Source organism: Sturnira hondurensis, unplaced genomic scaffold (assembly GCF_014824575.4).
Source record: "Sturnira hondurensis isolate 20B ecotype Veracruz unplaced genomic scaffold, ASM1482457v3 Scaffold0022566, whole genome shotgun sequence".
NCBI lineage: Eukaryota > Metazoa > Chordata > Mammalia > Chiroptera > Phyllostomidae > Sturnira > Sturnira hondurensis.
This window is the reverse complement of record NW_028095197.1, coordinates 2,709,441-2,723,248: the sequence shown is the minus strand read 5'-3', so window position 1 is coordinate 2,723,248 and position 13,808 is coordinate 2,709,441. Positions and strand designations below refer to the sequence as shown.

At 40.2% G+C, this 13,808-nt stretch overlaps 1 protein-coding gene across 5 annotated transcripts in view; it reads right to left on the bottom strand.

Annotated features, from left to right (window-relative positions):
* The window catches only part of NTRK2 (neurotrophic receptor tyrosine kinase 2), a 319,680-nt gene that overhangs the window by 256,859 nt on the left and 49,013 nt on the right, over positions 1-13,808 (bottom strand). For all 5 annotated transcript variants that reach the window (XM_037035692.1, XM_037035693.1, XM_037035694.1 and 2 more), the window contains exons 6-8: positions 11,200-11,336; positions 10,565-10,697; positions 7,798-8,103 (exon numbers count right to left, since the gene is read on the bottom strand). In XM_037035692.1, coding sequence (XP_036891587.1) covers positions 7,798-8,103; positions 10,565-10,697; positions 11,200-11,336 — 576 coding nt within the window. The remainder of the gene's footprint in view (positions 1-7,797; positions 8,104-10,564; positions 10,698-11,199; positions 11,337-13,808) is intronic.

The following is a 13,808-nucleotide window of genomic DNA, read 5'->3' as shown; positions in this document are numbered from 1 at the left end:
AGCCCAAAAGCTGCATGGTGGGAATCTCCGGAAAGGAATATGGGAATCTGGGAAGTCCAGGCACCCCACTGGCATTCCAAACAAGCCACAGACCACTTGCTCCCTCCACAGTCCACTCAAGAGCTGAAGCTACAACCGTTTGCCAACCTAAAGAAGATGAGGACGGAGCAGGGATGTCTGCTTATCTGATGTCCAAGTTCTATTTTCTGAAGAGTTGAGCATCTCCAGGTGCTACACTCACTTGCACGTAGGTTCTCGACCTAAGGCCTGGTGTCTGGGACTATAGGGAGAAGACAGCAGGTTCAGAGCTCAGCCTGCAGCACTCCCTTGAAAATAATAAGAGACTGTATTCCAGTTGCACGTGCACTCCCAGCAAAGCTCTGCATTAAATGTGTGATGTCTGAATCCCCAGGCACTTAGGCTTCTAAACATGGTCGATTAAAATCACTTTCCCCCCAACAGTATCAAACCAGAGCCCTTCATCATCCTTATAATGTGATGCTAAATGGCTTAAATGAGGACTTCTTTAATTTCCATCTTCTAAACTCCGTTATGGCTCATGAGTAAATCTTGTATCTTTATGTAAATCTTCATGAGTAAATCTTTATGACTTTTTAACTGGGAGAGGAGACTGTACAGTTAAAGAAAAATACATTGGTAGGATTTTTAAAAACTGTGGGAAGATAGGTGGCCTGACAGTAGGGCTCCCTTTTCATTCTTTTGCAAAGACAAACATAATGGTGGAGGCCAGAAGACACATCTGTTTCCCTCCTTTAAGCTTTTATAGCCTCTATTTAATGTCCTTAAAAAAAGAGAGAGAGAGAGAGAGAGACTTCAGTTTCAATTCTATTTTGAGATTCTCTTTAGTGTGATCTTAAAAAATGTTTCAAAGAATTCCATATGATAAAGCCATAGCAAAAGGTTTGGTCTTTTCAAATAAACTGTCCTTTGTCAACAGTGTTTTCTTACTCAGGGTGGCCTGCCTTTTGATTTTAGATCCTTTTCCTCTTCCCTTTCTGAGCGGCAGGCTGAACTTGGGGCCTGAAAACGCTGGGGGTTCAGGTGCCTGGGTTTCATTTCTGGCTGAGCCATTCATGTATACAGCACGGGGAATCTCTCCACTTTTTCTGCACAAAGGAGTTTTCCATGCACTAGGAAAGGATAATGGCACTGGCCCTGGCAACTCCTCAGGAGTTTCGGGAAGCATAATTAATTAACATTAGTGCTCTGGAGACATAAAGAACTATTTAAGTATAAATCTTAATTATCATGATTAGTATGAGCCTATAGCCAAACCAGACTTCACGGTTATTTAAGTCAGAAAAGCAGGTGGAACTTCCCCTCTCACTCCCAGGACAAGAATTGGGTACTGACAAATGGCCTGAGGGGCAAGTAGAGGGGGGGGGCATTTATTTTTTCAATGTTACTCATTTGGAGGAATTCCCTTTCTCTACACTCCCTGGCCTAAATACACCAAATCTAAATCTGCCAGTTCAAGGGCAATTCTAAGTGCGCTAGTTCATCCAGACGTCATGAATCTTTTCATAAAACAGCACGGCACGAATGCGAAGCTGTGGGGAAAACTCTTCTAGTATTTATAGTTTGTTCCTGACGCGAATTTCGCATAGGAGACAACCGCTCCCGGATTAGGAAGCATAAGTCACTAACTCCCACTGCTTGTGTGAATGAGCATTCTTGAGCTGTGACAGTCTTCCTGAATGAGTGGGCCATAGAGACGCTCTTTATGTACTGGCTAAAGAATGGGAAGCTTTAAACCAAGGGTATTTTATCATCTAGTGTTCTGGCTAGGTTTGTTCCAAGCCTAAACGATTAGTCACTCAGTAATGATTTCCATAGGAAAATCTACTCTTACACAATCAACGTGTTCACGTTCCTAGAACTATCTGACCTTGAAAATTCTTGAAACATGTGCTATCTTATTAGCAGGTACTAACAAAGACTCCAGGGTTCTTCTTCCTGACATTCACAAGCAACATGCCATTACTTTCTGTTTAAAATTCTACTTAAAAAGACATCCTTACCACTTCTATTCTCCACACAGTCTCACATGCTCTTTCATGTTCATAAAGAGAATTTTTCTATATGTAGGATTGAATTCCAATGACAGCCATCCAGTGGATCGATTTCATCTCACACAAGACTTATTCTTGGCCCGTAAGCTAAATAGGATCCAGCAGAATCTTTGGAGAATTCTCAGATAGCCCCACACATTCTATGCATATTCTGCACTGCTCTCTCTACTTTTTATTCCCTCTCCCAAGCCTCCTTAAGCCATGCATTGAATTCATCTTACTTTTTGCCAAACCTAATTAGAATATATTTCAGTGCACTAATTACTCTATATTTTTATCAATATTACTATTGAGAGCCTAGAGGAGTCAGTGTGGATGCCTGACCAGTTCTTCCAGGACCTTCCCCAGGTTCTGCTGAGCAGAACTACCCTGGCTTCTAGGCTTGTGGTCCAGGACTTGCGGCATCGGCATTGTCTGGGAGCTGATTTAAAATGCACAGACTTAGGCTTTTCTCTCAGCCCATTGAGTCAGAATCTTCATTTTTAACAGGAACACTAGGAGATCTTTTTGAGAAGCTCTGGTTTATAACACTGTAAGTCTGACCAAAGGCAAAAGGCCCCAATGGGCATTAAGATGGAAATTTATACTGAAACATAAAGCAAACCTAAAAATAGCTAGATATCCAAATGTTAAGTGGGGCAGGCACTCTCTTATAGAGGCTGCACAAATGTTATGGGTGTGGGTAGCAGATGTGCTTTGTTCCCAGTGACCTCGTTCCAAATGGAAGGAGAAAGGGAAAGAGCTTAGACACCAGAGATGGCTTAATTTCCCTACCCTTTCTAGGAAACAACCTTTGACTTAGTTTTCTTCTCAAAGCTCCAAGGTTAGAAAGTTCACATAGTCAGGTGACAGAGTTCCGAGGTCCTCCTCCCTGGGCAAGTCCACTCTCTGAATAAGGGAGGACAAGGCCAGTGCCAAGAAAAAAAATCCGGGCAGAAAGTTTCACCCTAATGGCTATAGAGCATCAACACAAAGGAGGTGAGGAATGGGTTCCTCCGTTATTACTCTCCCAATGCCTACTGCTAAGGGGATAACCCTGCAGAATTCATGAAAGAAGTAGCTGTGAGCTGGATCAGTGTTTGCACTGCACTTGAAGAGGTCCCAGAGCAGAGAGAATAAGGAAGGACTGAGAAAGAATTTTCTTTGGGGAGAAATGTTGGCCTTGCCACCACTGTACCATGGGGTTTCCGCAGCACTATTCTGAGAACTTGAACTTATTTCCTGCAGGCAGAAGACTCAGAGGACAAGTGCCTGACTCCTGCCAGAGAAGGCTAAAGCAATATTCCTGTGGTAGAGGAATATAGGTAACATTTGGGTTAGATTTGTACACCCAGAGGTGTCAGAACAAGGGGTGGTGAGGGCTCCTTGAAGAACAGAGGGAGATAGCATGGTAGGAAATCTGCGTGCAGAGTCTTAGGTCCTGACAACAGAGCCCCCTGGAGGAGCAGAGGGACCCAACAACACGAAGCTGCATTCCAGGGTGCTGAGGAAGGAATTGCTTCCACCAGCTGGAACAAAAATGTGTTCACTTCTGTCATGGGAACTATAGAAGCGGGGACTGTAGAGCAGAATCTCCAAAGAACCCATAAAGGGGTCCAGGTAAAAGGTCCATGAATCAGCTCTGAGTACATTCAGGCCCCAAGACACAAAGCCACCAGAAAGCACACTTCCATTCCCATCCCTTCCTCCTGGGCAGCAGAGGGGCTTAAACCTCACTAGCAAGCTCCAACTCCTACCCCCATGTAGCCGGCCTGAACAGGGAGCGGACAGGAGACTGGCCCTTAAATCTTAGCCCAGAGTTTTTATTTCTGACTCAAACAGGACACGCTATTTCCCAACTGAGCTTTTGTCTGCAACCTAAAATGACCAAAGGATTGTGTGTTACTCAACAATGAGTGGAAAAATCTTACTCAGGTCAGAGCTCAAGTCTAGACCAATGACTCTTGCCCTTAGTTGAACTTGGAGTCACTGAGGATCTTAAAAATACAAAATGCTGAAGGCCAAGCCTCATCTGAGAGCCACAGAATCAGAATTGCAGGAGGTGTGCCTCAGAAACATATATCAAAAATGAAAATAATACTTAAAACTTCCCACTTGATTTCAGTGTGCAAGGAGTTGCATGCCATTGTACCAGGCATTTAACGAGATTTCTCCTAGTGAAATAACTTTTAAAAGAACAGTGAAAAACAAAAATAAAATGCAACTAGTTTCATTGTCACAAGTTTTGCTCATCAGTATGCTAGAAAGATAAACACTGTACTTCTCTAGATTTCATTTTGAAACCCAAGGCTGTTTTATGTTTTGAACATAACCCAAAACTGAACAGAGCTGATGAGTTCACTTCTATGCAGATTGAAATGATCAATCTAGTGTCTGAAGTTTGGAAAAGCCTTTTCTCCCTTTCTCAGTTACTAGCCAGGTTGCCAGTGATTAACAGATGGGAAGGCTTTGGCTTGGTATCCGGCATCCTGCTGACATCTAAAGATCTGATAACACCTGTCCTTTATGAGCACCCTAGCTGGGTCTGGTGTTGGAGTCTGCAAGGTCCCAGCACTGTGGAAAGACATTCTATGGGACTCTTACTGCCTGCTCTCCACCCTGTGGATGGCAACCTCGTGGCCTGGCTGATGCTGGCTAGAGGTCTCTGTGCCTCATCCTTTCTCCCAGTGGCCTGTGGAATGCCTGCCACCACCACCTGTGTTTCCACACCACGCTACCATGAAGGCAATCAAGACTGCAATTATGTCCAATCAGTCCGTCCTCTTCCATGCTCACCCATTTCTGTTTTAGGGATGTTTTGTTTTTGTTTTTTTGTTTCTGTTTTAATTTCTTTCAACGCAATTCATTCTCTAGCTCCAACGAAGGAATAAATCCCTAAGCAAGGTGACCATTCCATGGAAATCTCAGTTCCAAGCTGACCAAGGAACACACACGCCAAGGACAGCAGAGCTGCCATTTCGATTCCTTGGGCTTGGCAAACCCGCTCCCCAGTGATCCCAGGCTGCTGCTGCCTTATAAGCCAGGGAACTTGCAGTGTTTAAAAAACAATCTCATCAAAACAACTGAGAAAATATAGCTGAAATTTTTTATCAGAAATATTTGGAAAAGCTAAGTTTCTTCATCAATTACTATGTGATGACAGCAAAAATACAGAACACATATAAACTCCAACTTGATCTGTTGTCCTCAACTTGGAATGTATCTTTAGACCAGTGGGGAAATTATATACATATATTTGCTATTTGTTTATTTTTCTTTAGCTTTAAAAGGGAGGAGAGGGAAAAGAATCAATTCTAAGAAAGGCCATTATCTGTATGCTGTGGCTACAAATCTTGTAAATACCCACAAAGATTCTACCACATAAGCCAAGAGAGGTCAAGCTCTAATTGGTCACGCTGGTTTATGGCCCATGAGGGCTGTTTATATCTACTATTACTCTGGGCCAAGTCTCTTTCATTTCCACTTTCATTTATTACTCCTTGATAGCTGGTCCTTAAGTAAATACTTAAAGGAAAAACCCAAAATCAGTCTTTTTGAAAAGCAGATATTTTTATTTTAAAGACCTGATAAAACTAATAAATGAACAAGAAGAGGAGAGGGGAAAAGGGCAGAGTACATCTTTATAGAGTTGAGCTTAATTTTTATTTTTGATAAATAAATGATTATTTCATTTAAAGAAAATATTTGAGAGATTCCAAGTTATTCTTATGCCAGAAAATATTTTTTTCCTATCACTAGCTAGGTCCATACTAACAGAAATAATTGATAAAAATGAGGCCACAGGGATAAGAAGAGCTAAGCTCTCCCAAACATTGGCACCACACAGAAATGTTCAAAACAAAATACATCAAAATCCTCCCTAAAATAGAAGCTGCTTACTACACACACCAAACGGTGCATATATCAAAGCACATAGACCACTTCTAAAATTGTAAATGCCCAACCTTCACCCTGCATCAAGTTCACCTCCAACAGTTTCAAAAGGCAGTTGGCAAAATTCAAATAGAGTCTGAAGTTCGGTTACCAGTAATGTACCAATATCAGTCTCTCAGTTTTGAGCAAGGTACTGCAGTAATGCAAGATACCAACAATAGTAAACACTGGGTACAAAGTATCTAGGAACACTCTCTTCTGTCTTTGCAACTTTTCTGTAAGTCTAAAATCATTCACAAACAATAAATTTACTTAAAAACGAACAAAAAGCAGTTGTCCTAAAACAGGGTCTCTGAATTTAACTAAAAGTTGTATTCTCCAAAACATGCTAGGGGAAAAACACACACACAATAATCTAGAGATTTACTACAGCAAATGTAGCCAAGCAGCTAAACTCAATTAAAAGGAGGAATTAATGGAAAAGACAATTGCCTGGGGTGTCTGGATAAGGCACCCAAACACAGCTAGCTTGTTTTATATACTCCTGAAAGGCTGTCTGTAAATCAAACCTATGGAATGTAAATCACGTTTTGATCACTCTAAGGAAATGTGTGCATTTGCATATTCTTAATAAATACCAGGAAAATGGGAACACTTATCATGTGATCAGAATTACGACACTTTCATTGACCATTGAAGCTGGCTTTGCATGCATCACCTTTGTCCACGGAGTTGCTCTGCAAACCACAGGAGTTTATTATTCCCAAGCAGCCCTTGCCTCTCAGGCCTCCCAGTCTCTGTTCTCCCTTTCTCTGCCAAGCCATCTTGGTGTGGTTTTGGTGAACTCAGAGCTATTACAATGAGGAATTCAATTTATGTATAGGTCCCAATATCCAAACACAAGCCTTGGTCTCCACAATACAACAGGTCTTTGAGCAACAAGACCAAGCAAGTATGAATACTCCACTAAGCAAGAGAATCTGAAGCAGGTAAATGCCTGACAACTGTGCTTGCTGTTACTTGGGCTCATACTGAAATCCTACTGCTGGTCATGGAGCAGACTCCTAATGCCAGCCCTCCTTCTCCCACCGCATTGGTCAGATGGAAACTATTACCAGTCCTAGAAAACCAATTCAAGATCTAATAAAAAGGATGCCTTAATTCAGTCAGTCCAGGTAAGAAAAACATGCCAGGGAACTGGTTTCTCATCCATGGATGAGTTAAGGAGCATTCTGAGTTCCAAATGGATAAGGGGCTAGAAAATAGGTCTTAGATTGTTCAGGAGCCAAACACATGGTTCTCCTGCTCATGGTTTTGCATGAGACTTGCCATTGTGGCTACAAAATCTCATTAAACACTCAGGATAAAATAATATGTGTATATGAGATCATTGTTCAAAATTATTCATTCCCCCATCACCTCTTTGGGAAGAGTATAAGTCCCCGGTCCCTGGACGTGGCTTTGGCCCTGTGACTTCCTTTGACCAAGAGCACATAGGCTGAAGAGGCCACATGTAGTCCTGAACCTATGTCTTAAGAAGCCTTGCATATTTCTAGCTGTGTTTTTGCACTCCATACTCATGATAGAAAGCAGACCTTCTGTGTAACTGCTGCTTCTTTGCCTTACACCCTGGAATAAAGACGCATTGGACAAAACTGCTCCTGCTGACCTACAGACCCATTAGCAAGACTAGGTAGGTCAAAATGACGAGTCTAAATAATGATGTTGTAAGCCACTGGGTTGCGGGGTAGTTTGTTGTACACATGATTTTGTCCATAGTTGAGTAGTAGACCCTATCCTCTCTCCAGATGCAAAAGTATCAGGTACTCACCACCATCAATTCCAGGCCAGCCCATGAAGTGAGCAGAAATCTGCTTCTCATCCTTCCCATACTCGTTCTTGGCTACTAACTTGTAGTCCCCATTGTTCATGTGGGTGGGATTATCCAGCTGGAGGCAGCCATGGTACTCCGTGTGATTGGTAACATGGATTTTAGTACAGATGTATTTGGACTCATTCAGTATTGCCCCATTATAGAACCACTGAAGCGCCGGTTTGGGGTTCCCTTTCACAGTGAATGGAATGCACCAGTGGTGGTCTGAGGTTGGAGATTCGAGAAATGTGATAGTTGGAGCAACTAAATTGAAAAAGAGAGAGTTAATAGCATCAGAAAGTTCAAAGATTTTCCCCATCTCCAGATTTCTGTCATCGATAGGGGGTTTTATTCAACCATTGTTTGGTTTCAGAAAACACACATGACCTGCAACCCTGGAATCCAGCAATATTTTGTATCATCATCAAGGCTGATGCAACTCCCTACAGAGAGCTTCAGAGAGATTCTTTTCCCTGCTCTGCCAAAGACCCGTGCATCACAGCTATTTTTCACATCTAATCAGTGTGGGAACCAGCTCCAAAGAGATCCCAGAGGTTTCTGACAGTGGAAAGGGTTCAATTGAAGTTGACTTCGGTTTATATGCCTTGATATTATATAGATTGATCATCAAAACATCGAGGGCCACTATTTTTAGAGTACATCACTAAATAATACAAATAATGACTAAGATGACTTTGGAAATTTTGCCTGCAGCCCAAATCTCATATGAATTATGCAAAACAGATCAAATTGATCAGTGCAGTAAATGGTCCGACCAATGCTGATTGATTTCACTGATTATCAATAGTAAAGGCTCTTTAAAAGCATCACATTTTATTATAATACAGTGGGGGTTTGGGGCTAGGATTTCAGATGTCAATGTTTTGATCCTTTTAATGCCTGAAATTCTATCTAAACATGGACAAACTAGAGATTATTTGAACATTAAATATAAAGCACTTTATGCTTCGGGAAACAAATACTAAGAAGCATCCTTAAACAGAGTAACTATCCTGAGTGAAGGGATTTCTCTAAGTGAAGAAAAACCCCTAATAACTGTTTCTTTCAATATGGTCTGACTGATAACTACACAACCAAGGACTGGAAAACACCTTTGAGACCTAATGGCATCATTTTTCGGATGAAGAACCTTAAATCCAGTGAGCTTAAGTAACTTGGTCAAGGCTGCTGAGGGAGGCAGATCTGAAACAGGAGTCCAGGATCCCTGATGTCTAATCCGGAAGCCCTGCCCCGCATGCCCCGCCTCTTGGTTGTACATGTTCTTCACATGAAGGGGAAAGAAACTGTAGCCTGATGACTAATACACTCTGAGTGGAGTTGCTGCACAGGTTATCCCAGTCATTAACATTCCTTATCAATTATTCCTTCTACTCTTTATCCAAACTTTGATAGATACGGTTAATTTTTTAGACCATGGCTCCCACATAAATATCAACATAAACTGAGAAAATTTGAAATTTGTATGTCTTTATTTGTAGGTCTGGGTTACAAAAACAAAGACCACAGTTCCTACTTCACAGTGGGGTAGGAACCACACTTACCTTCCTCCCACCAGCCTAGGCCCCAATGCCCAGGACACATTTATTCATTCCACCATGCTCAAATGAGCTTTTGGTGAGGTGCTGATTTAAAGACCTTCTGATTAAGTCAGAAGCTGGTTGTGCAGGTTTTGGGATAACACTAACTTCAGGCTCCCAGGAAGGTCAAAATGATGAGAAATTATGAATCCAGCAACTACTGAGCGTAGTGGTAGTATTGGCATTGGCAAAAGATTGTGGTTGGTGATATCAGTCATCCACTCCAATAGTCACATAAGAAGGCCTGCTATGAGTGGACATTAACCAGTGTCTGCATATGTGTGGTATGTATTTGTGCATGTACACATGCCCACTTGTGTTTTTCTCATCCAAATCCTTATTCAAACAGAATAAAACCTCATTAATTTATACCATGCCAACATAGGATTTGCAATGATGTGAACAGTATATGTGACTTTTACTAAATTCACACTGAATGCTACAATCTGGAATGTTAAGATACGTGTCATGGTATTTAAATACTGGAAAATAATGCACATATGCCTAACAAGCATTAATACCATTAATACCCTCTATCTTAGTAGAGGGTACCCACCCTCTCTTTCAATGTATACAGAAATTTAAAGCAGTTATAATAATAAAAGGCTTTTGCAGGTGATAATAACTTTCAATAATTTAAGTAGGACTCCTCTCAACCTTCTTATAGAGACTTGATATCAAACTAATGAGGTTTTATTGCATCAACAGTAAAAGTGGGTGTTTATAAACAGCCAGCCCCATTCTTTAGGTATCAAAACTTCAGAGTTTATTACTGCTTTTATATAGAAAAATTTAGAAACTAGTTAATCATAATTTAAACTAAAACTTATGAGCAAGAGGAAGGTGATCAGCTCAAACCTATTCTTTCAAATAAAGACAGGGGAAGGCACAGAGGACAAGCTTAAGATCGAAAAAGAAGCTCAAGAGAAAGACAACACATGAGGAAGAGAGATTAGCAGAAATAGAACAAGTGAAAGAGGCTGATAACATTTCTTCATTAAGTATGCACAGAACACTGCATACACATTTTTAACACACTTAAGCAGCACCCAGAGTGCCCCAACAACAAATGTAGGTGTGTCCATGATCATTTGCTATTAAAAACACATGCTGGTCTGATTACGTACAATGCACAGTGAGGTTCACAGAATCTTGATCTTCTCCTACAAGATTTTCTGCCACACAAGAGATTTGCTTTCCACTGTCATCAGATGAAATGTTAGTTATCCTTAAGGAGCCCTGTGTGTGGCTTGTTTCATTCTACAAATGAATTAACAGACAAAGATAATCTTTGTTAGGAGTGATCCCAAAGTGACGAGATTTGGGGTTTCTTCCCCTGACTAGAGAAAATAATTAGTAACATTAGAAAAAAAGGCTTCCAGCCTAATCGAGCACAGGCTAAGGAGTAAATCAGAAGTTGTTCTATTTCTCTAGATTTCAATTGTTTGATATGTGAAATTAATTTAATCCTTGAACGCCTACCTACCTTCCTCCAAGGGAAAAGGAGAGTCGCTCACCCTGTTTACGATGACACAAAAAGCTCACTAGAGACACACAGTCTCTCCAGATTATTGAGTTTACGTAAGTAAAATGCAAACCTGCATTAGTCTTTGTTAATTAAGAATAAATATAAAGACACACCCAAAATTCCTGGTATGTGGCTCTATAAAATATTAAATGGTTATCAGTAGGTTAATACAACCTCAAGTTCTGAGACACTCTCTCATCTGTCTATGAACACAAAGCCAAAGACAAGCCTTACCATATGTTTGGAAACCAGATTACCGACATCCCAGTACAAATTCGGAACTGGATCGCCCGCAACACTGCACAATAACGTGATAGACTTTCCTTCCTCCACAGTGAGGTTCGGTGCAGCCAGATTTGCTGACGGCAAACCTGTGCAGCGTGGAAAGTAAATGGAGACATACACAAATAAATGCATTATCAAAATTATAGCAATAAGTTGAAAACTCTTTATGCTTTAACATTAATGGTGATTTGTTTAATTTCTGAGACTGACTTATGTTGATCTGAAAAAAGTGCCAAGTTGATAAGCTTTGCAGATTTAATGTGAACCAATCAGGTGTGATAATAAGATTACTAAACAGATTTTACCTATTTCTTGCACATACTATTGCAGAATAACTTTTTATTTTAAGAGACACTAGTTTGCAGAACTGTGTCCCCTACTTCCTTTTCTGTTCGACTGTTGTTACTAAAGCAGGCATTATGTCTGTGGACCATCTTAGCTCCCTGTCTCCTTCCCTCCACTTTTTTTATAGTCATGAACAAAACAGGGAGAGGCATCTACATTCTTTGCATAAATCCATTTTTTTTGCTTTAAGTACCTCATAAATCTAACCTACTACCAGACCTGGATTTGAAAGAGTCAGACTATGGAAAGAAAATGTAGCATCAAAGCATTTTTCAGAGACATGAAGCTTGAACCGTGATGGCATTACGACACTTCCAAGCCATATAAGTCATGTTAAATATTATGGGTAAAATTGGTCATCCTGCTTATGATATGATGAAAAAAAGTAGATGGAGCCTTATCTCAATAAAAAGTTCTTTGTAGAAAAATCCTGAGAACGTGTTAGTTATCTGACAAAATTTTGAACCTTATAAACATTTTTCACTATTTCAAGGCAGCATCAATTTAATACTTTTACATTTCAAAAGCTAGTTTTCCTTTATTGATGCTGCAATCATTAAACTATCACGCCCGTGGGGTGCTTACACTGCTTTTAACCATATAGGAATCAGAATATTTTTCACATGAAGACAGGTCTCAAAGAGTATAGCAATATGTCAGGTCCTTCCAGTCAAGCTAGTTAGTCCCTTGCTTGATATCAGAAGCTCTGCTTGGGAGTGCATTCACTCCAGCAGCTGTGTCCCATGGAACTATGACACATGATTAACTGAGGAATAACCCAAAGATCAGAAAAGGCAATTCATCTTCAATGGCTGTTAAATTGCAATTAACCCACCCACCTAGTGTTCTGTGACCCATGAGCCTCACAATGCTACCTATAAACCCTTCCTTTATGATGTGCTCCTTAATGACAAAGCCATTACTCTTTATTACGAAAGCCAGAGTGAAAGAAGATTTATACAGCGTATGTCTCATGGTGTTCCCACCATTGTCAGAGGACTTCACAACAAGCTTTGGCTTTCAGGGACTGGTGTAACTTCCTCAGAGCTCTTCCTTCCTGTCAGCATCCAAAGAGTATAATGTTCTGTCTTCCATGGCATTTCAGAAAGGCCCCTAACATTCTGAGTTCTACAGGACAACGAAGCAAATATGAGGCATCAAGACTCAGTGCAGTTAACAGGAATAAGGACTAGATCAGGAGTCAGGAGCTCCAGATCTGAAATCTGACTTCTACCATGTGGCCTTGGATGAGTCATTTCCTCTGTCCCTGTGTTTTCTTTTAATTTCTATAAAATTAACCTGTTCATTTACAAGATCTAGCTCTAAGTCCTTCTAGTTCCAAAATTTGGTGACAACTTCCATAACAATTAAGCTTTCCAATTTATTAAGAAGGTGTCAAGGCAAGATATAAGATAAAGACTCACCTAGTGAAAAATCTTCTTGAACTCAGTGGTATAATCTAGGTGACTTTTTTAAAACTATATATATATATATATATATATATATATATATATATATATATATGTTTAAATCAAAATATAGAGTCACACAGTTTGAAGAGTCTTTAAATCTGTAAAACTTATTGAGAAATATTCAGTCTACTTTGTGATAAACAGTAGTCTGCTCCCCCCAGAGGCACTCATTTCATCTCTGTTCAGTTCTTTTTTAGACCTGGATTGCTACATCACTAAACAGCATGATCATATTGCTACTTCTCGATTTTTCTTTGTTAATATTATCTGCTGACCTGTCACTGTGGAATATAATAAGGCTCACATTCACAGAGAAGGCCAGCCCTGCCCATATGCCCATAGCACACTCAGCATATTCTGTCTTCACACCCTTACCTATGCTGTGAATTTAGGTTGTCTAGATGTAGATGTAAAGTTTATTATAAAAATATGGACCCTACAAACAGCTGAATCACCATATGTAATGGTAATATTTTATCAAATTTAAGAAAGCACTAATTATAGGCTATAACATTGTGATATGTACCACTAAGAAAGTAAGAAAGTTATCCCAATTCAACTATGATGAAATGCTTTCTCACCATATAGATGCTCTTTATTTGGATGTTGAACCTTCTAGATATCCCATCAACTTTTTTCATCCTTTGCTTCCTCTGTTCCGTGTTTGTGTCTATTGGTTCTATTTACAGGGAGATTTCCTCAGATTGGCCTGTCAAAACTGCTTTTGAGGTTTTCATTACT